The following is a 27,957-nucleotide window of genomic DNA, read 5'->3' on the forward strand; positions in this document are numbered from 1 at the left end:
AAGATAATATACATAATATACTGTTAAATTAGTTGATGTTGATTACCATAAGTTATCAAAAGTGTAGATGCCAGTGAACTTGTTTTTATTTGTATATATAGGAATATAAAAAGTAGTAAGTAAATACATGCATTTTAAGTTTTTCCTAAATAACAGATAATAGTGTAACCTTCAACTTATGATAGGTGAATTTTGGAAATATACGTACATTTAGTAAATATTATTTCATAATTAAAATTTAAATACATACTCTTATCAGTTTGCGTGTATCACATTTTAATCTTTTGGAATTGAAATTTGTCATGATGGACTAGTCCAGTTTTACCTTTTTATCAGTGAGTTTTGTGGTATTCAGTGTGGTAAATATATTAATATCGATTAAATTATCGATATTTTTGATAAATACGCAGCGTCTGAACGTATTATACAACAAAAACTGGTACCATAGTTGCATAAAGATAAGGCGCTAATATTAGTTGAAGCGGGATTGTTAAACGTCACAGGTATTAATAATAATAAATTCTCATTAAAGTACACATAATTTTAAATGGATTTTGAATTTCTAATATAATAATGTCGTAAAAATATTATAGAAAATATAAAAAATTCAATTTTTCTAAGGAGATTGATTATAATCGTAACCGACTGAATTTTGAGAGATCATGCACGACAGGGACATTAAAAGTCTGCAAATTTGCTTCGTAGTGGGAATCTTTTATCGTCTCTGTCATGCATGCTATCTCTCTCAAAATCGTGTGAAATCATGAAATAAAACTTTACCTAAAGCCACTTTCATTCATATTAATTTGTCTAAATAGATTAAAAATTCTAGATCAGAAGTCTCCAAACTTGTTTCTTAGACCACGTACCAATACTTTGTCAACATGTATAGTGAAAAATAATTTCGTTTTATATGGAATTTACAATAATTCTAAAAAGGTTTTTAACATGGACCAATTCAATAAATAGGATGAATCAAATTGATTGAACACTAGAGAATATTTTAGTAATTAGCTTTAATTAAAATTCAAAGCAATCAAGTTGTTGGTTTGACTCGTCGGCAGAGAATGATTGTCGTCCCAAATTCGATCTCGGATTTCCCTTGATTGAAGTAAAGTGTAATGAAGTTTCTCGAATCTCGTTCCATATCTTTGTCACGTTTCATAATCATTTATCCTTTATAAGTATTTATTTCATAGGTAATTTGTACCAATTATTGAAGTCTAAATTCGTATCAAATGATTAAAATTCTTACTAATTACAAATGTAGTAATTAAAATAATTTTGTATAACTCTTAAATAGTTTTATAAGTAAAAAATTATGAAAATAATTTTAAAAATATAACAAATTAATTTGAATGAAATCAATTAAGTTATTGATTTGAGACGTGATCGCTAATTCAAAGTATTCCCTAATGTAAGTAGGTAAATTACATGTCTATTATAAGAAAGTATGAAGTAAGTACCGAAAATACTATCTGTGCTCTCTGGTTTATTCCAATTATGGAAAGTCAAAATTTTCATCATGACTTGCTTAAACGGGATCCACTCTCACGGACTCCATTTATATCTTATGCATTCAGTTTTTGTTTTCTCTGCTATGGACCTTACGTTGTTTGCAGTCGCCTCTGTGGAGTCATTATAAATCACTTTATGAATCTACATACTTTCAGATATTTTTTGCAGCAAAGAAAACAATAATATTATAATAATATGTATTATTTAATTTTATTAAAAATATAGTGTTAATAGATTTTAAGATAATGATGAATGAATGAATTTTTATAATGTTATGGAATAAAACATTATTGTAATTGTTGAAAATTTAATTATTGACACATATTTGACGGGTTGTCTTATTTAAAAATAATAAATTGTTATATATTTTGTTTTTTTTTTCAGAAAATGACTCAAAACCAAAAATTCTGTTTCGCTATAGACAGAGGCGGCACATTTACTGATGTGTTTGCAAAATGTCCTAATGGAAAAATTAGAGTCACAAAACTGTTATCAGAAGACCCTCAACATTATAAAGATGCGCCAACAGAAGGAATTCGTCGGATTCTTGAAGAGGTAGGTCGATTTCTTTACGAATTAATGTTATTGTGAACTGTAAATTATAGTATTTGTTGTTTATATCTATATAACTATGAAGTTAAATAAATATTCGCGCATTTTAATTTTTGTTTCCCATATAAAAGACATGTTTATTTATCTTTTCCATTTATTACTTAAATCTCTGTCACATATCGACAGACTTATAAGATATAGGTATCTAAGTTATGTACTTCGTTACAGGAAACAGGCAGAGCTTTAGATAGCAACGGGAATGTTGATAGTTCACTTATAGAGTGGATCCGTATGGGAACCACGGTTGCTACGAACGCCCTCCTCGAGAGAAAAGGAGAAAGAATGGCTTTTGTTACCAATTCTGGCTTCAAGGATATATTACTGATTGGAAACCAGGCGCGGCCCAAAATATTTGACCTGGTATGTAAAAGGAAAACATCCGTTGCAGCCTCTATACAATTTCAATTAAATCGAGTGCGTTCGAAAGCAAGAATTTTTGTAATCAATGTACCCTTGAGCGTTTATAAATAATTCATGGATATGGTGATCAAATTCAATAACATAATGCCCCGTTTTATTACAACATGAAACATAATCATGAATAGCAAAACAACCGATTTATATTCGTAAACTTCGTTGTAGAACATAAGAAGACCCGACATCCTTTATTCAGAAATTGTTGAAGTCGACTGTCGTATTATACCACAGTTACCGGATAAATGTGAATTGGGCCAACAAGCAGCAAAATGGCGAACGGTAGACGGAAAGACAGGGGAGAAGTTTTACGTCACTAAAGAACTAAATTTGGCGGAGACAAAAGACAAATTGTTGAAACTTAGGCAGAAGGGAATCGACAGCATATCGGTAGCATTGGCCCACAGTTACGCCTATTACGAACACGAGTTACAGATCGGACAAATCGCACAGGAAATAGGTGGGCATATTTCACATGTCAAACACTTACAAATCTCTAATTATGTCCATTGATCCGTCTCCCTTTATCCATTTCACTTGTTCACAAGCAATTATAAATAATATCGTAGGTTTTGGACATGTATCTTTGTCGCATCAAGTCATGCCAATGGTCAGAATTGTACCAAGAGGTTATACTTCTTGTGCTGACGCCTATTTGACGCCTCACATCAAAAAGTATTTACAAGGTTTCTCGAGCGGGTTCAAGAACAACCTGGAAGGTACCAGGGTGCTCTTTATGCAAAGTGACGGAGGCCTCACACCTATGCACAATTTTAATGGTTCCAGAGCTATATTATCGGGACCTGCCGGTAACTTTTGTCCCACAATCAATTACTATTTTTTATATCTGTTAATATAATTTAATAGGAGGAGTTGTTGGATACGCCGTGACGACGTGGCAGAAAGAAACTGATTTACCGGTCATTGGATTCGATATGGGGGGAACTTCAACAGATGTGTCTAGATTTTCAGGAAATTACGAGCACGTATACGAAAGTACAACGGCAGGAGTCACAATTCAAGCGCCTCAACTCGATGTGAACACTGTTGCAGCAGGGGGTGGATCAATGTTGTTTTTCAGGTTAATATTTAATATTAAAAACACATAATTTTAACTGAACTGAATAAATTACTTCGGAAGAATAGAGGAAATTTTAAATAATTTTTATTCTATTGTAATATTTTAATCAAAATTTTTTACGACTTTTCATGTAAATTATACTGAAGATGTAAATTATCTCCAGCCAAATGATATACAACTAGGTGTAACTTTTAATTAATGACAATTAAATTGATCAATAGGTCTTATTAGTGTTAATCCTGTCGTAAGTTACGTGTTCTAGACTAATTTGGAATCTAAGTTTCTGCAGGCTTAATTCCTAGAATAAATGTCCGTAGTATCCTTTATGTGAAACAAGATAATACGGAGATTAATAAATTATAATTTCCTTTACATAAGTGCGCCCTGGAGACTCATCACTACATTCAATAATACATTGTGGCAAATTTATTTAATGTAATTAAATTCTACGTTATATTCTTATACTAGACTGATTTGAAAAATCCACTTTATTATTAATTTATGAAATGACTTTATTTTATGATATGATATTATTTTGCAGTAATATTTATAAGCATTTTTTACACAATAATTATTTTAGATCTGGTATGTTTGTGGTGGGTCCAGAATCAGCTGGGGCGCATCCCGGGCCAGCTTGTTACAAAAAAGGTGGTCCATTAACTGTCACCGATGCAAACTTAGCTCTCGGTCGACTCTTACCAGAATACTTTCCGAAAATCTTTGGGCCCAACGAAGACTCGCCTCTCGATAAAACGACTACCATCCATCAGTTTGAGAAACTCACCCACGAAATCAACGAATTCCTCTCTAAGGACAAAAAAGTGAGTAGCCGCAGCATGACATTATTGTAATTGATCTAATTAAATGCACAGAATTCGATGTCAATTGAAGAAGTAGCTATGGGCTTTGTCCGGGTGGCTAACGAAGCCATGTGCAGACCTATTCGAGCATTGACCCAAGCCAAAGGCTATGACACAGCTAGACACACCTTAGCCTGCTTCGGAGGTGCTGGAGGCCAACATGCCTGTGCTATTGCCCGATCATTGGGAATGAGCACCGTTTTTGTGCACAAATATGCTGGTAATAATTTTTAATAAACAAATAATTACACATGTTAAAATGTTCGTTTTAAGGTATTTTATCCGCATACGGGATGGCACTGGCTGACGTCGTACACGAAGCACAAGAGCCCAGCGCCAAAACATACTCTTCTGAAAATTTCGAATACTTCGAGCAAAGATTGGATGCGTTGGGTAAAGAATGTGTTGAAGCACTCACAAAACAAGGTTTTAATAAAAACAGCATCGTATTGGAGCCATATTTGCACATGAGATACGACGGCACCGACTGTGCGTTAATGTGTGGTGGCTCTCCGTCAGACAAAGCTACAAAATATGGAGACTTCGCCAAATATTTCGTTGAAAGATACAAATCAGAGTTTGGGTTTGTCATACAAAATCGCAACATAATCGTGGATGACATTCGCGTACGTGGCGTCGGAAAGAGCGATCTGGAAGAAGAGGAACTCAGGGAAATTTCCAATGATCCACCAAAAATGAGCGCCATTACAAAGGTGTATTTCGAATCCGGCTACCAAGATACGAAAGTCTTTCACTTGAGTAATTTGTTCGCCAGTCAAGTCATAGCAGGTCCAGCCATCATCATGGATCAACTTAGTACAATTTTGATAGAACCAAACTGCACGGCGGTTATCACCAAATACGGGGACATAAAAATCACAATCGGATCGGGACAGATAAAAAAAATCGGCCCTGAGTTGGATTCCATACAACTGAGCATATTTAGTCATAGGTTCATGAGTATTGCTGAACAAATGGGAAGGATTCTCCAAAGGACTTCCATATCAACTAACATAAAAGAACGTTTGGACTTCTCTTGTGCATTGTTTGGAGCTGACGGCGGGCTTGTTTCTAACGCGCCACATATTCCTGTGCATTTAGGTGCGATGCAAGAAGCTGTGCAGTACCAGATGAAAACCAGAAAAGTTTTTCATGAAGGAGATGTCATTCTTTCCAACCATCCGGCCGCCGGTGGATCACATTTACCCGATTTAACCGTCATAACACCAGTGTTTTACAAGTAAGTGCGAGAGGGTAATTAACAATTATAATCGTATTATAAACAAACTCTGGCTTCCGTCTCACTAATAAAAGGTTCTGTTTGCCTGTGGCATCTGTACCTACATATATAGATAATTGGGGATACAATTAATTTGTCAAAGCACTTCAGTTTGGAATTGGTAATTTATTAAACGGTCGGCGTGTATCTACGGTGATTTCAAAGGGCATTATGCTGTTACATTGTCCATATTTCCGAGTTAATTAATTTCACGTTGTCGAAACCTGAATGCATGGCAGACTAAATTTGTAAGTGTTCATAGAGCGATTTATGAGCCCTAAAACGATTGTAATCGGCCATGTCACCAACATTCGATACTTAATAATCATAAATTTTATGGGACGATATCGTTGTAAAAATTTGACGAGGACTATTCCCATTTGTCAGGACTCGACGCTTTTGTTTAAAGTGGGTCTAACGGAATTTGTCTTTCTTGAGATACTGTGTCAGAATTTTATGTACAATAATCAAACATCATCTTTTAATGTGATTAATTTGGATTATTTCAAAAATCATAATACCAATGGCATTATATTGCAATAAATGTATTATTAAATAAACGATGTCTCCTGCATAAATTAAACAAAACTGCATCAACAACAACAACTTTTAAATCGGTAATAAAACTAATGCTACAATTCTTTGGGAAATTAATACAACAAAATTAATTAAAATATAAAAAACTTGGTCGGTTCTACCTTCCTTGGCATACTCAAAATTAGAGAATGAATAAATTCCTGATCTTTTCTTTAAGAGCATTAGCAAGCTTCTTCAAATTTGGTGTTGGTTTCAAGTGTAAATTTGTCTTTGAAGTCGATCCCATACATGTTCAATTAGAGTGCGTGTAGTGAATCTTAAGATTTTGCCAAATATATAAGTTTTGTACAGTGGAGTCTGGCGATGTTCTCTACAAAATCTAAATCCGGTCCAAGTTCTTGATCAAAGAGAATAATAATTGGATGAAATAAGTCGTGATATTGTAGAGCATTCATAGTTTGTAGGTTTAATATGAGTAACTCCTTACGTGTTTCTAAAGAAGTTCAATTCCATAGTGTTGCAGAATAACTTCCAAAAGCAACAGTTGGAGTCATGTTTTGCTCATGCTATCTGACACCATGTTCACGTCATGTCTGAATAAGGCTATCCGAGTCATATAATGTGTACCCAGTCTTATCTCTGAACAAACAATTACGCTTCTGTCTCTTAAGACCACCTTTATGCAACCTTCTTTTGATTGTACACACACTTATAGTGAATCTAACGTCTACGAAGTCTGGATGTAAAAAGTGTACGATTTTTTCTGTAGTCTGTTGTTTTTGATGTTGCCAAATTGTAATTATAGCAGCAAAAACTTCAAAAGAAAGTTTTTTTAAGGTAATTTACGGTGCTAAACAAATCTGTTTAATCTTGGGATTTCAAATTATTCACTTCAAAAGACATTGCTAATATATTTGTTGAATATTACCAATATGCAGTAATATTTAATTGCTTTAAATTTTGGTTGTATATGGACAAAAAAAAAACAAGTATTGCAATAATGATTAAAAATAATTTATCTATCATATGCGAAATATGAAATTTTTTTAGTTACGTAAATTTAGATGTTTTTCCAATGCTACATTACTTCCTGCTAATTTAATTCCCAAAACATTGAGCATACTATGTTAAGATGAGAACAGAAACTCTGTTTAAAATTATGATCATGACGAACTTATTAACATGACACGTTCAAAATTAAATTAGAAGTTTATTATTATTTTAAAATAATTAAATATTATAATATCTGTTTCTTTATAGACGTTTATATGTTCTTTACAAATACATATTTTCTGTTCGTTAAACAACCTCCTCAGACATAACATATTATTACTCGACTTTATTATGTCGGCTATATATTACGATAATGGCCCGGCGCAATTTAGCAGACAGGTGTTCAATAAGGGAGAAAGTGGCATGCGAAAGCTGGAGGGCACATAGAACTTTAGTGTAACTTATTGTTACTGCGGACTTGTTTACGGGCGTCTTCCATTTCGAATCAAAGCCGAATTAAACAATTTCCTTGCTCCAACCACACGTGAAATTGCAATTAATTCATATTTTTGCAGGGGTATTGAAGTGCCGATTTTCTTCGTGGCTAGTCGAGGCCATCATGCCGACATTGGCGGCATAACACCCGGATCCATGCCTCCGCATTCCACTAGTTTAGATCAGGAAGGTGCCGCATTTAAGTCGTTCCTGCTCGTAGAAAAAGGCGTGTTCAAAGAAAAGGAAATCACCGATGCCATCCTGAAGGCCGGCGGCCGAAATCTGGGAGATAATATATCAGATTTGCGGGCACAAGTTGCAGCCAACAAAAAAGGAATAGATTTAGTGGGAGAGCTCATCGAGCAATATGGACTGAACGTGGTCCAGGCATATATGAATCACATCCAGACGAATGCGGAAATAGCCGTCAGAGATATGCTGAGACAAGTTGCGAGGGATGCCCATCGTAGGACCGGAAAGACAGTCTTGGAAGCCGAGGATTATTTAGACGACGGGTCGCCGATCAGACTGAAGGTCACACTGAACGAGAACGAGGGATCTGCTTATTGCGACTTTTCGTAAGTACATTTAGGGCGGCTCGGCCTTAATTTTTACTACGAGTTTATCGGTTTTATTTCCGGGTGGTGTAATCATTGCAAAATTGAGTTGAGATCAAAGGATGATTGGTTTATTATTCTTGAAGGCGTGATAGGTTGTTAAAATAAATTACGAAATGTAATATTGGTCGGTCTAATGAAACGTTTTCATTAATATTTATCAAAAGGTCCATTAAAGCGGGTGCCACGAGCAAGTCGGTAAAGGAGTCTTTCAATTTGTTCCAAATCAAATTACGGGGAGGTGAAACTTTTAACATGATTTAGGAAACTAATTAATATTATATATAATTAGTGACTATTTGTGTTTCGCCTCTCAGAGTATCTAAATTAAAATTATCTGCCGCGAATTGAAGGTTCTAATTGAAGTAAAACTTCTATGTTTAAGTATGCGAGAGTTGACAATTTAAAAGCCGGAAGTTAATTAGACTTTCTTCAATGAGATATTAATATTTCGTTTACTTAATATATTTTATTTTATTTAGCTTTTTGGGAATATAATTAGTATCTCATATTTATTGCACTGCTCCAAGAAATTAAGGCATCTATAATTTAGTAAATAAATTTTTCTATTTAAGTAAATACTACATTGTTTGTGTTAACTTTGAAACATCTTCCTATATGACTTTTGAAATGTGTGTAAACGTTTTTATAAGATATTTTTTTATTTGAAATATACTGATTTTGGTAAATTAGTACAAGAGGTTAAACTATCGCCGCAGCGCACCGTTTCGATAGAACTCATTTTTCATCCTCATTTTAGATTCTAGAAATTTAACACCTAATGAGTGTGTTCAAGCAGTTATTTTAGTGGAAGGTGGGAGTTATCGCAGAATAGCTGAAAGGTTTGGTGTATCCCATATATCCATTTCTCGTATGTTACAACGGCAGATGGAAACTGGTGACCATACCAGGAGACCAGGTCAAGATAGAAATCATGTTACAACTCTTTCTCAAGATCGTTTTTTGAGACTTTTAAATTTGAGACGACGATTTGTGACTACAAGAAGTTTACAGTCTTAGTTAGAGAACGTAGAAGAGGTTAGAATAAATGAAACTATTCAACAACGACTTAGGGAAGTTAATTTGCAACCCCAGGTTCTTGCTCGAGGTCCGACCAAAATCGTGTATCATCACAGAGCCCGGCTAAATTTTGTTATAGAGCAAGCCGTATAGAAGTAGATTGGGAACGAGTTCTGTTTATAGACGAATTTAAATTTTTCCTGAACACATGCGATAGACGCATTCGTGTGTTTCGACGGCCAAATGAAAGATATGTTCAATGTAACTTCGTGGGAGCTCAATTATGGTGTGGGAAAGCATTTCTTTAACAGCACATGCCGATTTGGTGGTAATAAATAATTGAAACCCTAATACTGAACGTTGCATTTTGGACATTCTAGAAGAACATGTCGTCCCTTATGCCCTTTTTATTGGCCCAAATTTTTTACTAATGTAGGATAATGTACAACCACATAGAGCTCATATTGTCCTAAATTATTTTGCTGACGTTGGGATTAATGCTATGGTCTGGGTAGCTTGCAGTGCAGACCTTAACCCAACAGAAGATCTCTGGGACGTTCTTAGGGGACGTTTAAGGGACCATCCTTACCGTCCAAATTTGGACCAAAGTGAAATTGGAACCCAGATATTGAGTATGGATAAAACATGTGAGGCTATCATTCGTAGTAAATGGGGAAGTAACTCATATTAAGTTCAAATATTTATTTTTTATAAACATTAAATTTTATCAATTTTTAATTTTTTTAGGAAAACGATATTTTTTTAGATTTTATGTAACAATTTTAAATAAAAACCTATTTTTAAATAAATATATAAAGAGTGTATACGTTTATTTTTCTAGTTTTCAGCAAATATTAATAATCAATTATTATTGGTGTGGTGCGTTAATTTCTTGAAGCAGAGTACATTATTTATATTAATAATAAAAAAATTCATACAAAAATCTTTTAACTTTTTAATTTTAAAGGGATTTGCAAGTAAAAAATTGATGAAGCAAAGTATTTTTATTTTTGAAGTGTATGTATGGTAATTACGTTATTAAAAAATAAGCAAAGCTTAAAAAAATCATTGGCATGTAAAAATTTAAACAACAATAAATTCAAAAGTTTGTTGAACCGTCAGTTAGTTTTAGAAAATTCTATTACAATGCATATTTTACAGTTGTTCTGGTGAAAAGCTCCATGTTAACGAGCTTTTATTACCATGTCTCGTTTTTACAAGTAATTTTAATTAAAAATACTAAAAATTTAACCTTTAATGAACAAAACGACATACATTCATTTCACGAGCGTTTTTTCTACTTACTTTATACCTATACACTAGAACTTCTAACATTTTTTGAAGCCATTACGACTTGTGGCGTGAAAAATACATTATTATAAAAATAATGCATAAACACACGTACGTATAATTTTATTTTTTTTTAATGTAAAAAAATGATTTTATGCTGCCGGAACAACCTAATAATATTTATCTTATTGTTCATTTTTGTTCTCCCAACTTATTTAAATGATTTCAATTGAAACAACAAAATAAAACTTACTTTTAGATTGGTAAAAAGTGTTCGGCGGTATCTATTACACAAAAGGGTCGTTTGTGGCATCAACAAGTAGAAAAAGTCCGGCCTTTAACACGGTCTGTAATCCACATTTGTTTCTTTCCAGAGGCAGCGGGCCTGAAGTGTGGGGCAACTGCAATGCACCAAAGGCGATTACACTGTCTGCACTTATTTATTGCCTACGTTGTATGGTCGGGCATGATGTTCCACTCAATCAGGTGAGCTCGAGCTTATCTTTAAGATGTCCTGCAAATTTACTGGGCCGCACTAAAATACGTTCGATGGCGCTTTAACGACGCTGATTTATCGCCAGTTATAGATTTTAATAAAACGTTGTAATTCCCCCAAAAGTAATATTGAAAGTTTGTTGGCGAACATCGATCTTAGTTGATGGACGCGGTTTCATGGGCACAACTGTCACGGATCGAGATCTTCGCGATAAAATATTTCTGACGGGCTTTAACAACCCTAAGTACATACGTTATTGCCACCGGTAAATGTGTCTGCACTCGAAAATCACAGACGTTAAGGGGTGAATTCAGTTTATGCAATTCTAGAATTTATGCATATTTATCATATTTGATGTTATAAATTATTTTTAAAATGTGCAAAGTTAGGAAAAGTCGGGAAAAGCCGTTTAAAAGTACAATGGGAATAGTATGATTTTATTCTGTTTTTGTTTTGTCGTTTGCTTTTCTTTTCCTAATTCTCTAAGTTGGTAAATAGAATAATTCTCGAGAATTATACTTATGTGCGTATTTCTATTTCCCTTGCTACTATTTTATTTTTATTTAAGTAGCTATCTTTTTAAAACAAGTACTAATTAATATTTCAGAAAAATCCTCATTTATGTGTTAGAAAAATTTAAATTATGCTGCTATTATGTTATACTGTGTGCAAAAGACAACACCTAGTTATAAATGATTTATTCCTTATCTTTTTTTTATTTCATCCCATACGTAATGAATCTGAGGACTTTATTAAGAGTTCGTGAAGGGCGCTGTAAATTCCTTAAGCGTCGCTATCATATCCTACACAAGTCGATAGAGGAAAGGTCTGGAGATCTTGGCGACCAAGGCAGTATCTTCACATGGGGGGCTTCTAGAAAGTTTAATATGTTCCTGACAATATGTGGATGGGCATTATCTTGCTGAAAAATTAGTCTGAGATCTCTTCTTATGTAGGGAAAAAAATAAGGCTCCAAAACGTGATGCACATATCGCTGGGACGTCCCACTAATAAAAACTAAAGGTGGCCTGCTACAATAAGTATTGGCACCCCATACCATTAAACCCCTAGTGCCAGATCGAATACCCGCGTTTAACTCATCCTGTCCCTTAGAGCCAATAATCTAAGACGACGGTCTTGTGGCTCTGTGGTAGCTCTGGGTTTTCCGGAATCCCTTGTTCTACTCTTCTACCCTCTCCACTCCATTCAATATTTCTGTTCAAACGTTACGCTATTTCTCGAAACGAAATTCCTGCTTCATACAGACTCATTATTCTAACTCTATCAAACTCGCTTAATTGACTAAAATTATTTCTTCTTCGTACTCTAGGCATGAAAAACGTTTAGAATAAATTACTGAATAAAACAAATTGTCACAAAAACTAAGTACACGCTTGTTTGAGATACCTCAAAGATATGAAGGAAAAAAAAACCGATAATACGTTTTCCGATTGACTCTTTTTAATTTTAATCATTTATTATTTTAATAGGTACCGAATACCAAATTTTATAAAAATGTCGTAATACGTCCTGGATGTTGCTTTTTTTACAATTAATATATTAAATCATGTCTCAAAATCCAATAGAATCACTAAATTCAAAGTATAATTTAGCTCAATAATCCAAAAATTAATAATAGGTTATTAATTAACTGAACATTAACAAGTTATTGGACGGTTTTTTATGAGAACGTAGTAGGTCGGTATTAACTACGATCCGTAACAGTGTTCATAATTTATCATAATTTTTATTTTGAATGCCATATCATCGAAAAGTTTTGTGGTCTATATAAAAAATTTATTAACATCACTAAATAGGAGAAAGTATGTCAATACAATTTTCCATCTATGTCTTTTAAAGATATCGTTTGATTTAGTTAGCAGAAAACATTTATACATATATTAAGATATTTGATAAATTATCAAGAAATTACTGCTACCCGAAGTTATTACCCATCAGAATTCGATGCGAAATCCGGCATAATTCCCCATTTACCCATCTCGTTCATGAAATAACCGCGCTAATCCTCACAGGGATGTCTGGCACCAGTCCAAATCAACATCGCTAAAGGATCAATCCTGGACCCGAGCGATAAGGCAGCCGTCGTCGGTGGCAACGTCTTGACGTCGCAACGTGTTGTGGACGTCGTCCTCAAAGCGTTCAGGGTCTGTGCCGCATCTCAAGGATGCATGAATAATATCACATTCGGCAGCGCGACCTGGGGATGTTACGAGACCGTCTCTGGAGGTAGCGGTGCAGTAAGTATATTACGGTAACATTTAGAATTGGTATTGAAAACTATACGAATTTAGGAACTGGAAAGTTTGGCGAGTCTTTAATTGTTCGGAGAGTTGGCTGAATTGTTTTAATATTATTAGTCGAAACGTTCCCCGGTTTCTCAATGCAAACCAAGGACAAATGGTGTGACTGTGCTGAAAGGTGAACTCTTAATGGGCTGAACGATAATTTAATTGGAACTGACAAACATTCTTATCCTTTAGTAACCATTAACATCATTAAAGTGACTAATATAAACAGTTCAGCCACAAATGAAATTATAAAGTTTACTTTACCTTAAGTTTCGAACTACTTTCATGGCACTTGACAATGACGAGGCGAATAGTCTCGATGCATACAATTGAAAACGAAAATCATCTTGATGCATTATATGGTCGGGGCGTAGAGGATATTATAAATTTTAATTAAGGTCATGTTTATATTCTTGGTTTGAGTTTAATTTTCGGAATGTATAGTGCCAGCTTGCTGCAGCAGGAATATCATATTGGATAAGTTCATAAATCAATACTAAGATACACTCATTGTCCTGGTGTCATGGAAAGTACTTCGTAGACTGTTTTAATATTATCCTCTGATATCTGACAAGACTTGGGAAAGTCTATGAATACATTATTGCTCTTTGATATTGTTCTAGACATCAGCTTATATTAGTTCCTACATGTGTAATTACAGTTTCCATTTTAATTGCAAATCAATAGTAAGTTGTGCAGTGAGATAATACACATTCAATATTTATCTAGGGTCCTAATTGGCATGGTTGTTCCGGTGTTCACACTCACATGACCAACACCAGAATAACGGACATCGAAATCCTGGAACGAAGATATCCCGTTCATGTCAGAAAGTTCCATTTGAGACCCGGATCAGGAGGTAAAGGTCGCTTCACAGGAGGAGATGGAGTACTCAGAGAAATACTCTTCCGATCCGCCTTAACCCTTTCTGTACTCACCGAAAGAAGAGTTCTGCGTCCATATGGACTTGAAGGTATATTATTTTCTATTTTCATAACCTTGTGTATTTTTATTAGTATTACTGATTCAGTCAGATGTAGAAATCTGTTTTTTGTTTCGTGCTGTGTGATTGTGATTCCTAGTGATACTAAACAACAATATGGAATGTCTCCAAAGTAGCTTTAGACTTCGTGACGGTGTGCAAAAAGTCGGATAGTGAATTAATGCATTTCCGAGGGTGATGCACCCAAAGCCTCCGTTAGGAAAGTTGTGTTGCTCTCGTTCGGTTACACCGACCACAATACACTTAGTCCTGTTTCATTGATTGTTTTCACTTGTGCAAATGCGTTTCTGTCCCGCTGTGCGACAAATATTTCTTCTCTGTTTGCAATTTACATTCGAAATGGGACAGAGTCGAAAATAAAAGAGCTCATTCGTGTTTTTCCGGCGGTTTGTTTTTGCGTGGGATAAGTTTGTATTTACTTTATGGGAATAGGGGAGTTTTAACAGTTTTACGTGACGCCGGATTGGCAGTGGGCCCGCAATTTAAATAAGAATATGCCGGATGCGATAAAAAGTTTACTTTAATACATAATTTAATATTACATAAAATATTTTTAAATCGCTCGTTGTAACAGGAGAAACGAAACGGTAGACGTGCTCAATAATTGAAGGGTTTCGGTAAAACGGTGAGTGTCACTTCATGATTGTACAATGGTTGCAACATGACCAGCCTGCCACTTGTTGCCATCCATTTTCTTAATATGATGGATCGATCCTCCAGTTCCACTGACATCAATGGACATTACATGCATTTCTATTCAATAACCACTATTGATACCTGTCCCTCTGTCAACAGTCAAGTGCCTTCACACACATTTAATCGTGCTTATCTATAGACAAACACAGAAATCGCACGGCTCCATACAACGACTTTAATTTGGGTGGCACGTGTGTTTCACGTCGATTCTTGATAAATGGCCAAGGGTCCTGAAAGAAAGCCCGACCGTGTTTGTCTGTGTGTCGGATTGTTGATTTGTCATTGGAACGGGGCCACGTCTTATTTATCGGCACCACGTAACCCTGTTTTTCTGTTTTCAGGGGGCGAGTCCGGGGCACGAGGACTCAATCTGCTCGTCAGATCCGACGGCCGAACCATTAATCTGGGACCGAAAAGCGCCGTTCCAGTTCTACCAGGGGTAAGAACATCCACCTACTATTATTTTGTGCTCTGATATATGTTTTGCTAAAAATACGTAATAGATTGACGTCGAATTGTCATAGAAGTATAACAGTATATTCCATCAAAAAGAATAACGAAGATTTGACAAGGTATTCGTGTACTTAGGTCCTTTCATGTTCGTTGGGGGATGTCGTATAGCGAAAGTCGAAACGTACAATTGGAACTTCTGAGCTAAAATCGTCTCGGTATAAAAAAATGTCGAGATTAAATCGTTCTATTGAAATAATAAATTCCAGGGAATACGTCCCCAGTACCTCATAATCCACTCAACGTTTAAACGCGATAATATTGTACATGGCAAATCCTTTCTGTTAAATTAGACTTTGCAATCATCGAATTATCTGCGGTTTTTCGTACTCCTCTTGCACAAGTTCAACATTCTATTCCTCCGCTCGCCAATTTATGTGTCGTCTTTTTTTTATTTTATTTTTTCCTCCAAGACATTTTTGCGGGATCCACGTTTAGTATTTTGCCGGCGCCCCTTTATTGAAACCTCCGCTGCGACGTCGGTTTTTATGATAGCGTCTGAACGCCACTCACTCATTGCCCTCGAATCTCTGCATTAACTTTATGTCTCGCCGCGATTGATCGTAAATATGTGTGCAGTTGGTTTTTCACACGGTCATATGGCACCATTGAGTTATTACGTTTCCTGCGAATGTTCGATTATGGGAATGTTCGATGTTTTCATTTCCTTCGGGAACGATTTATTGTTCCATCCACCTACAATATTCACTTCCCCTTAAACAAATTGTCGTTATAGTCGGGTTGAGCCAAAAAAACTTTTCTATCGAGTCCTTCATAAAAATCCGGAATTCTCGAACTTCTGAGAAACATGAGGTTATGTTCTGTGGGTGTTGAACATATTTAATTTATTTGTTTATTTTATTAAAATACATGATTTTTATTAGGTATAATGTGAATTCATTCAGAAAGTGAAATAATTTGTTGCCTCAAAGAGGTATCCTTGCAGCACAATTCTTTTTTCAAGGAGTTCTGAAAATATTTGTCACATATGATGTTTGAATTGTTCTTCACATAGACCCACAGAGCATAATTTTATTTGTTACAATTATTTCATTATTAATGTTTTTTTCAATATATATTTTGGTTTATTGTCGTGTAGTTGTTCTTAATACAGATGGCTCTTTTGAAAATATTTGAAATTCTGTTTTTAAAATAATTATAATAAATCTATCCTACATACAAAGGTTAATAATTAAAAGATCTGATCAGTGCCTATTTTGATCGTGGTTCTTAAGTTTACTATTACCATTTAAGCTGAGCAGAGTTCGTTATTGAAGTTGTTATTTGAATTGTATATTAGGTTTCCAATGCTAAACAATTAACTAAACTTCATGTTCCTTCAAGTTTCTGTTCGTAAATCACAATCGTGTTCATATAAATAAGACACTTTGCTTTTATAGTTTAAGAAGTAAATTAAATAAAATGAATTGGAAAAATATAAAGACATCCTTTTTTATCTCTATTACAAAATAAAATAGATTTATTCCAAAATATCAAAAAATAAAATAATTCTACATATATTATGACAAATTTAAATATTGTCCTTTAAAATTAATAACAAAATAATATTTTTTAGATATCCATTGTTTTGTATTTTAACCAGTCTTTTAGGATTTGACTTCACTAAAACTATGCAGCTTTTATCTTCAGTCTGAGGTGAGGCTTCTTTGAAATTTTCGCAGAGTTCGTCCAACTTTTGTCTGCAAGATTCAGTTTTACTTGTTGCTTCAGTTTCCCTATTGCATTTATATTTAGACTTCCAATATGGTAATTTAATACATCAATTAAATTGACTTGAAGCTATGCAGATATAATATTCCGACATTTCAAAACTGGCTGAATTTAGATTCACCACTCAAAAAAGTTTGATTAAAAGGCAAGAAATTTGAAATTTTTTTAAAATATCACATATACAGGGTGATTAACCTAATGGATTCATTATTTTAGAGAAAATTAGCTACACTTATACTGTGATGTTATCTATTTTTCAAAACTATATGTTTGTATTACTAACAATTTTAATATTAAAAAGTTCTTGGTATACATATTCACAAAAGAGTGGTGTTTCTAGTATATACAAAAAAAAATCAGATTCCAATTGAGGTCTCCCTATAAACTAATCAGTTACATGATACATGATTACAGTACTACAATTCTACTCTTGATAAATAAATGATTAAAACCGTTATGAGTGGATGAAACCTACGCCAATAATAAAAAGTAATATCGTAACCAATGGAGTGATTTAGTAACTCTTACAAATTTTTAATTCTCCAAACGTGATACATTGTATCGAAAAATACAATAGTATATTTTATCGAAATCCTATTTATTAACGGCATGAACAAAACAAATAAACATTTCGATTTTTGTTGTTGATTTTTGCGATCCGGTAGGTATTATTTATAACCAAATCATGTTAATCCAGGCATTTAAATATAACACCACATATTTTGTGTGTATGAAACCGTATTGTTTGTAATTAATTTCATAAACGGCATCGCTACAGAATTTTAAATAAATTTATCATCGAATACATGTTATTTTGGAAAATCCAAAAACTGCTAAATTGTTGGCGTACAATTACTCAGTCAAACGTATTTTTATATATAGAAACTGATTTCACAATAATTTATAATACACCACAAAATAACAAATTTGCCTGAAGCCTGGAATATATGAATCGGTGAACAATATTTAACGATCTGGTTGGATTTTGTTGAACACTAAATTATATGGTGTTCTACTACACAGTACATGTGTATTGTATATCATCGTGCTTTACTGTGAAATGTGCAATAAAGTTAATTTTTTTTAAAATCTAATCCATTTTTTATAAACGTTGGTTTAATACATAAATGATGTGGCAGGGATTTTTGCGTTCGGCATTGATAAGTGTGTTATTGTTAAAATAAAAAAAACGAACGGCAAGAATACCTAAATATTTCATTTCGTGTAGTTTTTGTGCGCTCGTTAAAACGAACTGCATTATTGATGCTACAATAAAGCGTCGGTCCTTAAAGGGGCAAAAATAACGTTACATACAGGTGAAATTTTTTTCGGATTTACTTTTTAATTAATATGAGGGCACACCTTTTTATTCGCAGAAATCTGCGTGATTTATATCACAATTTTGGTGTCAACGCTTTCATGATATATTGCCATATTTGTGGTAAGACATGTTAAGTACAATTCTGATGTGGGTCCTCTTTTTATTATTTACACAATATGCTATAATTTCGTGTTGATGTAAAAGCTTGTGTAGAATTTTTATGTAAATAATTGTTACTTCGTTATCGGCATTTAAATATACAAACGAATTTCAATTGTTTAAATCAAATGTGAATGTTCAATGAAATGAACAAATTATATTAATTTAAATTAATGGATATTGTTAAACCGTTTTAATAAAAAACACGAATTGAATGAAGCAAAATACAACTAAATATATCAATATCAAAATAACTTTTAGCCTAAAGCTTCAGTTTGTGATTGAGTAATTGAGTACTAACAATGGAGTAATTGTTCAAAATGTTACAACCAAATAACTAAAAATTATCAACATTAAAATCAAATTGCATTAAATCCACTACCTTAATGTGAACTGAATAAACTTTTAAATTGCACTTCCACAAAAATGTAAAATATTATGGGTCGTTACACGAAAAACATTTTTTAATGGGACAAAATTATTAGCAATATAAATCGGGCTCCAACGGTGCCTCTCTATGTAAATTTTTGACATTGATTAATTAGTTTCAAACGTTAATGAAATGAACCACACAGTGATAATCGTGGACATAAGACACCTGGTTTAATTTGTCAGATGTGGGTAATCTGTTTGAAGAAATTTAATTCCCCCAACATGAAGCGATCCTAGTGTAAAGCTAAAAGGTTTTTAGTTTCACAGACAAGAGAGGAATTCATTTCGCACTATGTTCCATATAATGTATAATTTCATTTTATATCTTTCACCACTTTTACAGCCCCACAATCCACTTGCGGGTTTTCAAGTATCCGACTTGCCACCGTCCTTATACATTGTAAACACAACCTATGTTTTATTTATTGTTCCATTTGGCACAAACTTCGAAGTTTAATTGGACGAATCAAATAATTCCAGTTCAGAGTATAACACATTTTAATGTTTCCAGATAAGTAATTCGACGTAACTTTAATATAGCAATGTAAAATCCTTCGGATAGCAGTTTTCTGTCATTATTATGAAAAAAAATTTTAATTAAACAGTCCGTATATCTTTCTCAGCGTAATTTTATCCGGGTTAGGACCGGAAAAACATTTCTTAATTAAACGTACTACACCAAGCACCCCTCACTATCCACAATTAAAGTTTGCAATAAAACCGTAACACATTAAATAAATCGCGAGGAATTTGTTAAAAACTGGAATTTTACAACCTGATTTTATTGCAGCTGCAGCGTTTTTTCTTGCTTAAATTACAGTCGCAAATAGTATTTGAAATTTATTTTGTTTCACAAAATTTATTTTATTAGACTTTTAATTATTCAAAACGAACGATTTCAAAGCTCTCAGAAAATAACTTTTGGTATTTTTCACTACTACGGAATGTGGATATGTCTGGTTTTTAATAAACGTTCCTCATTTATTTTAAATTCGTAAGTTTTTAAAATTACTGCACTAGAATTTTGAAGTTACAAACTTAATAAAAATCCTCTTCCAGAGTTTATAACTTCAATTACTTATCAGAAAAACATAAACTTATATAAAAATTGGTACTTTATATGTCCTCGATCGATGATTGCTTGATGTCTCCTCTGCATCTCTTTATGACACTTTTCTTTTGAAGTTGTTTTGAGCGTTTGAGCAAAATTCCTGAGCGATGCGGACGAGTATTATCGTCAAACAAAATTTGGTAGAATACTATTAATAATTTTTTTGTGTATGTCTGACCGTTCATCGTACCTTATCATACAGTGGTATAGAATATTTATTTACTTGTTACAAATGTTACCTAACGTTTTCCGTAATCTGTTTAAACAAATCTGTTCATTAATTACAATCTGCTGATAAATCTGTTCATTAATTACAATGATCATCATATTTATAGGTTTTTACTTTTTTTTTTTTTTAATAAAAACTCAATTTCGCCTGGAAAGTATTTTCATACAGTATCGGAAAAAATTAAAGCGACTTTCTTTTTACAAAACTGATTTTTGTTTCATTAAATAATAAAACAAATAAATTATGTTATTTATCAAGCATATTAAATAAAACCAGAAAATTAACTATTTTTATCTCAACAAAACTGGAGCGACACTTCATAAAAATTAAAGTAAATCCAATGTAAATGGTCTAATATTTAATATTTCATTCAGTCCCCTTATTGGCTATAATATTCTCACATCTTTTTGGTATAGACGATATTAGATTGGAAATTATTTGCTGGTTTATGTTGTTCCAAACATTTTTTATATGTTCAAACAAATTTGCTTTTTATGTAATTTGCTTTAATCTTCTTGTCCACTACCTCTCACAAGTTTTCGATTGTTTTAAGATCGAGAGATTGAGCCTGGCTACTTTATGACACTGATTTTTTTTAAACAAATCATTCTTTAACAAGCTTGACAGTGTGTTTGTCATGCTGAAATATAAATTTTAAATGAATTTCTCATTCACAATAGTGTACCATGACCTCTTCTAATATACGATCCATTTTGCCTTCTATTTTGTGAATCGACTCATACCGTAAGCGGAAAAACAACCCCAAACCATAAAACTGTCACCTCCATATTTAATAGTTGTAACATATTTAGAATGAAGGCTATTGTTTTTATGGCTATGAACAAATTGTCCACCATTATTTCCACAAAAATCGTCCGAAAATAGGACTAATCTCTTACTGACCAGTTCCGATGACTATGAGTCTTACTTGTCGAGTTTTTTTTGAAATAGGGGGTTTTTTGCTGGACGCCTCCCTGGCAGCCCTGCTCTGGAGGTTTTTCTGTTTCGTCCACTTCGTTTTCGATTCTCCACACTTCCATGAACTCGAAACCTCTTAATTAATTTTGTTTTCACTTATTTTGATACAAGAAACTGTTCGCTTATAACTTTTTACGGTCTTTCTGAATTATAGACCACAATAATTTTAATTTTTAAATCCATCAATCTATTGACCACGAGGCAATTTTTAAAAATGTTCCATAATTTTTTTCACTACTCTATTTACATTTCTGTTTGGCCATTATAACAAATTCCTCCCTATATCATGAATGAAATGGGTAAAATTCTTGAACTATTCGTCATTTGCGATTTCCTTTATTTATTATTTTTTTTTAAATTACTAAATTAGTCCAGGAAGATCCTAAATGTTCTCTTCAAGTATTCATAGTTTCATCTATAAATTAAGGTTGCAAACGTTTTATTGCTGCCAGTGTGCAATACTATAGCTCAGTAGCAGCAATTCAGAGCTAAGACCCAATCGGAAGGGGCAACGTCTGTAATATGTATAAAGAAGCCAACATTGTAAACGTAAGTAATAGCACACAGACTAATACATGTGTGCGTTAGTCCATGGTAATAGTATTCGCGTTGCATAAATCCAGTCGCGTTTCCTATTCAATCGAAGTGCAACAATGTAAATATTCACACTCGCTCCATGTAAAAATTGAAATGGAGCCGAAATATAGAGGCGTAGATCGACTCTCTGGACTCGCTTGTTATTCTAGTCTGGCTCTCATCCATTCTCTGTCGGCGTACCGACTGTTCATATACAAATAATAAATAAATACGGACTGCCACAATTTCCTGTTGGCCCACTTGAATACGAAAACGCGACCAGATTCAAACCTTTTTCCTACGTCTAAATGAATCCTTTTTCAACGTAATGAAAATGTAAGTTAAACATCGTGACTTCCGAGTAAAAAGACTCCACAAAAAGATTATCTACTTTATTACAAATCCAATTTTGTTCTGCTAGTTCCAAATTAATGTTCTTTTTTTGTGGCTGGATTTGGTTTGTTGATGTTCGAATGAAAATGACGGACGATGAAAAATTTTCATTGAAAACATTCGTCCATGGTAAATTCTATTTAATAATGATTTCTCTCCTGATGCCAGTTAATAATTTAAAATTTAATGCGTTTGTTTGCTTCGTTAATTTCGAAATAGGAAACGGGAATGTGTACAGGTACACAAAATTGTTTATGATAATTATATTCGTTTTAGTTAAAACAAACGATTAATTAATATTTAATAATTTAAATATTTTACGAATTTCACTGTTTATGGATATTGCTAATATGCATTAATGTTTTGAAGTGTTGTAATATGATATTGGCAAAAGTAAGAAGTGTTAGAAATAAAAATAAGTCAGCCAACTTATTGGAATATACTAAAAATACGAGCTGTACTCCTTGAATTGACCAACTGTGGAGTTGATCAATTTAATCTTATTATTTAAATAATTGCTTTTATTATATTTCAATGAACAAAATTATAGCTTTTTACTTTTTATTTTATGGTTTTTCATTATTCTCTGTGAATAGATTATTTACTAGTGGCCTTTCGTTTATTATATCATTGGTCGTGACGTGACCAATATCGGGAAAAACAAGTAGGGATGGTGACCAAGTGGTAGCTGGAAGAAAATCGATATCTAGATAATTCCAATATCAAAAAACAGTCCAGTCTTATCATCAACTGAAATTAAAGCCAACCTGGAGGAAATGAAACATATTAAAATTAGTTTAAAGACTGTGAACAGATGGCTCCAGACCTATAAGGAAAACTCTGGTTTCTACTAAAATCCAATTTTGACTTCTCATTCACTGGATCACAAAACAACGATTAATTTATTATTATATTTATTTATAAAGAAATTATGCTTATACGTGTGTTACAAACCAACACATATAAGCTCACATTATACTCACAGTGAAACAGGGTGTCGGTTTAATCATGCTGTGGGAATACTTCAATACTTCTTGTGTAGATCTCCTTAGACTGATTTATATACAGGGGAAAATGAAAATAATATCAAACAAAAATCTAAAATTTACCTGAATTGAGTGACGGATTGATTAATAGACCAAAGCGTCGATGTTTCTGTCTTGATCCAAATATCTTGGAGACGAAAACACAACTCTTTGATGGTTCTTTCAGGATGTGATCAGAGCTTCCTCTTCATGATATTCATGAAAATGTTTAAAACATACTCTGATAACATGTAGATAGACGAACAATCGTATATTTACAAGAAATGTTTGCTTATCGTCATCTAAATTCATTTCAAATTTTGTTTTGAGTGGTTGGGCCAACTTCACTGAGACAGGGCTCATATATAACATTTTACATAATAAGAATATAGTAGTGTTGTAGAATAGTACATTAATATTATTTTAACAATTCACATCAAATAAAAGAATTATGGTTAAAATGTATAAATTTGGTCAAAAATAAAAATTGCTGATTTATGTTAAATTTATCAAGTCGTAAATACTTTTATTAACTAAATTTAATTTTTTAATATTTTCACGAAAACAACTTTTAATAAAAAAATCTAATAGATAAAAAAAAACAAAGGGTCAATGATAAATTATATAGTTTTTCAATATTCCTAACACAAATATTCATACATATTAAATATAAGCCAATCAACACCTTGAAATCTCAAACTTCAAAATCAATATCAAATAGATCTTAGAGAATTTATCAGTCGAATGGAGATTTTTAATCACGTAATAAACTTGTTAAATCTGAGCACGACGTTTCAGACCGGTTTTACTTACATTCATTAAATCCCGAAAATTCCAAATATGCACCTCGATGAACATGACGTTCGATTGGTATTTCATTTCCGTTTGTTTCGCGTAAATACATCGATGATTCACGATTTTCCTTTGGTTGTAAACTGAACATATACATAATATGAATCTCGATTACTTGAACATGTTTGTAATTTAATTGACAATTAAACCATTGGTTTCATAATAATTCAGTTAACAGAGTATTATAAGTGCCAATCTAAATTCGCATTTGTGTGAATTTATTAATACACGCGGTAATTCACTAAACGGCAGCAGAATATGTACTAGGATGCTGTCATATTGTTTAATCAATTTTATATTATTTAAAACACGTTATATTTAATTTACAAAAGGACAGCAGAAAATATTCAAATTTAATTTTAATGTTTTCCTTGGCTGTGTGGTTAACTAATTAAAATAAACAGGTCGAGGAACAAATATTTATTCGGAAAATATTGGTTTTCATATATCAAAACTGACTCATCCGTGGCTTGTATGTTATTTCATTTGCGACTAAATATTCTTTTCTTGAAAATTTTAACCGAATATGTTTCTCATATTTTCCCCAATTTATTTCCTTTGTTGGATTAATTGAGTCGAAACGTGAGGGGAGGAAATTGGGTAATTGATTGTATAATCAACAACAAGCTTAATTTATAACAGTGACACGTGTTTGACGTGACCCTCTTTTTTTGAGAAAAATCTTATTTATTAAATAAAAATTTTGATTATGGTATCCCTGAATATTATTCAACTTGAAATTTGCACCCCCCTATATAAAAATGTTTCGTTTCTAGACAATTTTAAAATAGATACATTAAAACCCAATTTGAGGACAGACACAACATCACAATGTTCTTGTGATATTACATTCATATATTTTAATCAGATTTAGCCGGGAAAAGATTACGAACGATACGTAAATCCTTTCCTCGTGCATAACATGGCCAAAAGCTTTTACGACAGTATATAAAGCATGCATAGACGTCGTAAATCATGTCTCGGCATCGCTCAGGACTTTCTTAAAGAACATTTCCTCTCGCATGTACAGATTCCTTCCCGGAAACCGAATTGTGGCCGGTAAAACCTTGCAATTGCTCTAAATCGTCCATGTATCTCCTCCATTTACTTACTTGTTCGAATGTTATTGCTTGTACATTACTGTTTGCCGATTGACTTTCCAATAACGCAAATTGGATTACCTGAGACAGTAATTGTTGGCCAATTGCTTCTGGTAATATTATTGTTTCAGACTTGCTGACCAGCCGACAGTAAACGTAACAATAGTAATTAAACGGAATTATTAATTATGATGAGAATAATGGATTTAGAAGCCCCGGAGTGTCGTTGACGTCTCATCTTGCCGTATTATGGGTTAGGTCTCGATTAGTTTATTGGATGCTCGTGATTTAATATAATACATTTATATCAGAACGTGTATTTGTATTGTGTGTATATCGCATTGTGGTTTGAATAGGATTACGGTAAAAACCAGTCTTTGACGAGGGATTATTAATAATAATTCGGTTTTGAAATTTGAATTAAATTATAGTTATCAATTGATTACAGCATAACAGATATCGAAACTTGATGCGAGTCAGTTGTATGTCTGCTTATTTCAGTATAAATGTTGTGCAGCTTAACCGGTTTCAATAATTAATTAGAGCTTAGTAGCCAACCGCATATACTGATTGCCCTATCTAATGAAATAAATATGTAGTTGAGAACTGCATTCAATGAATAATTCGGTATGTGCCTGTTAATACGTGTTCACAAAATTCACGACATTTGCCAACGGTTAATTATTCATCCCACACAAAGCACCAGGTAAACAAAGGTAAACGAAACGCCGCAAATTTAATTTCCGAGAAATGTCAGCAGCTAGACAAATTGGGCGTATATTCGAATTAAAGTCTAGAAATAGGGGATGCACCGGAAAACGCTTTGATGTCAGTTATTACTCCATCTATAACAGTGTGATATTAGAAAATTAGTTACAACATTATCAAATTGAATGATCAGTCACCCGTACAACGCAATTTATGTTACAGAATCGTAGATAAACAATAACAACTTTCAATAATTTTTTCCAGTTTCCTGACGATTTCAAGAAACAATAATTCCCAACAGTAATACTAATAGCCTATGTTAAATATTAAATTGGTGTAAATTTAATAAGTCTTCCACCTTCTTGACACCTTTATCGGCTTGCCATGATGTTGAGAACATTTGTTAAAGCTTGACACCAAAATTTGCATAAATCACCCCATTGACTCCTGACCTGTGGGTCACGAGGTCCCACAACAACGATTTCAATTTAAAACTTAAACGTCCCCTACAAACAGGAACCGACACGCCGGAAAGGACATCCGTGACATGTGTCTCGGTTTCAGATTTTTGCAATTACCTGAATGCACCTCCGCTTTTAATTTGTTCCAGGACGTGTTCCAGCTCCACACGCCAGGTGGCGGCGGTTACGGGTCCCCCGACGATGTCGAAATTGGGGAAGACGCCCTAGCCCTTGGGACGACGTCGCTTAATGTCGCCCCGGGGAACTCCTTCCTTGAGCGGGGCAGCGTCTTCGAATACCGACAGGCGCAGGAGGGCGTCTAAAATCCTACATCGCCCTTGCGACATGTCACCATGGCGCACATGCTATGTTATAACAAATTTTTGGACAATAATAGGCTTAGGTTAAGTATATGAAGATGTTTTGAACAAATGTACACATTAGTTTTCGTCTCCAAGTTTTTAACTACTTATATTTGTGCTCATATGAATAATTGATATTTGTTCCACCTCTAACTTCTAATTCGATTCACGTTGAAAACTAAAGTAGATTAATGTTTGCCATCATAATATTATTCCCACAAATTTTATTTACAGAAACTAACCTCTTAGTTAGGAATGATTTATCATACTCCTGAGACAAGTACATCAGTGTCTGCGTTTATCTTTTTGGTTAAGACCCTCTGCCATCGAAGATGTTTACTTTTAAAGAAAAAATATTTTTACGAGTGTTTTACTAACATAAAAACTCACTTCTCTTTTATGTGTGCTGGGACTTCTAATATTTGTTATGCCAATAAAGCCTTTATTTTAAAAGATGTTTTTTCTTACTTACCGTAATTTCCCTTTCTTTTACAGCTACGCATATTTCATCATGTAATTTATGCTTGATGAATGTAATTTACACCTCAAAAACAAATCTGTAACGCCCGTTATTTGAATTTTCTAATCCGTCACTTATTATTAAAATCAAAAGATAACGCACGGATGTTAATTATTTAATGCGTAACATTATCGAGGCAATTTCACGTTGTGGGCTTCACCGTAACCCAATTGTACACTCTGTTTAACTCATTAGAAATTGTGTGTATACATTTTACCATATTTGTAATGCAGAAAATTGTTACGACATCTAAGAACGCCTCTAATTAA

The 27,957-nt window shown here is 33.4% G+C and overlaps 1 protein-coding gene across 1 annotated transcript; it reads left to right on the forward strand.

Annotated features, from left to right (window-relative positions):
• Positions 1–366: 366 nt before the first annotated feature.
• Positions 367–27,621, forward strand: LOC109601807 (5-oxoprolinase). The gene is made up of 15 exons (XM_049970545.1): positions 367–503; positions 1,903–2,073; positions 2,299–2,490; positions 2,713–3,004; positions 3,114–3,353; positions 3,412–3,625; positions 4,206–4,446; positions 4,498–4,705; positions 4,759–5,725; positions 7,870–8,367; positions 11,091–11,202; positions 13,246–13,470; positions 14,251–14,494; positions 15,562–15,659; positions 26,956–27,621. The coding sequence occupies exons 2-15, from the start codon at positions 1,906–1,908 to the stop codon at positions 27,127–27,129; spliced, it is 3,873 nt and encodes a 1,290-aa protein (XP_049826502.1). The 5' UTR covers positions 367–503; positions 1,903–1,905; the 3' UTR covers positions 27,130–27,621.
• Positions 27,622–27,957: the final 336 nt, after the last annotated feature.

Source organism: Aethina tumida, chromosome 1 (assembly GCF_024364675.1).
Source record: "Aethina tumida isolate Nest 87 chromosome 1, icAetTumi1.1, whole genome shotgun sequence".
Lineage (NCBI taxonomy): Eukaryota > Metazoa > Arthropoda > Insecta > Coleoptera > Nitidulidae > Aethina > Aethina tumida.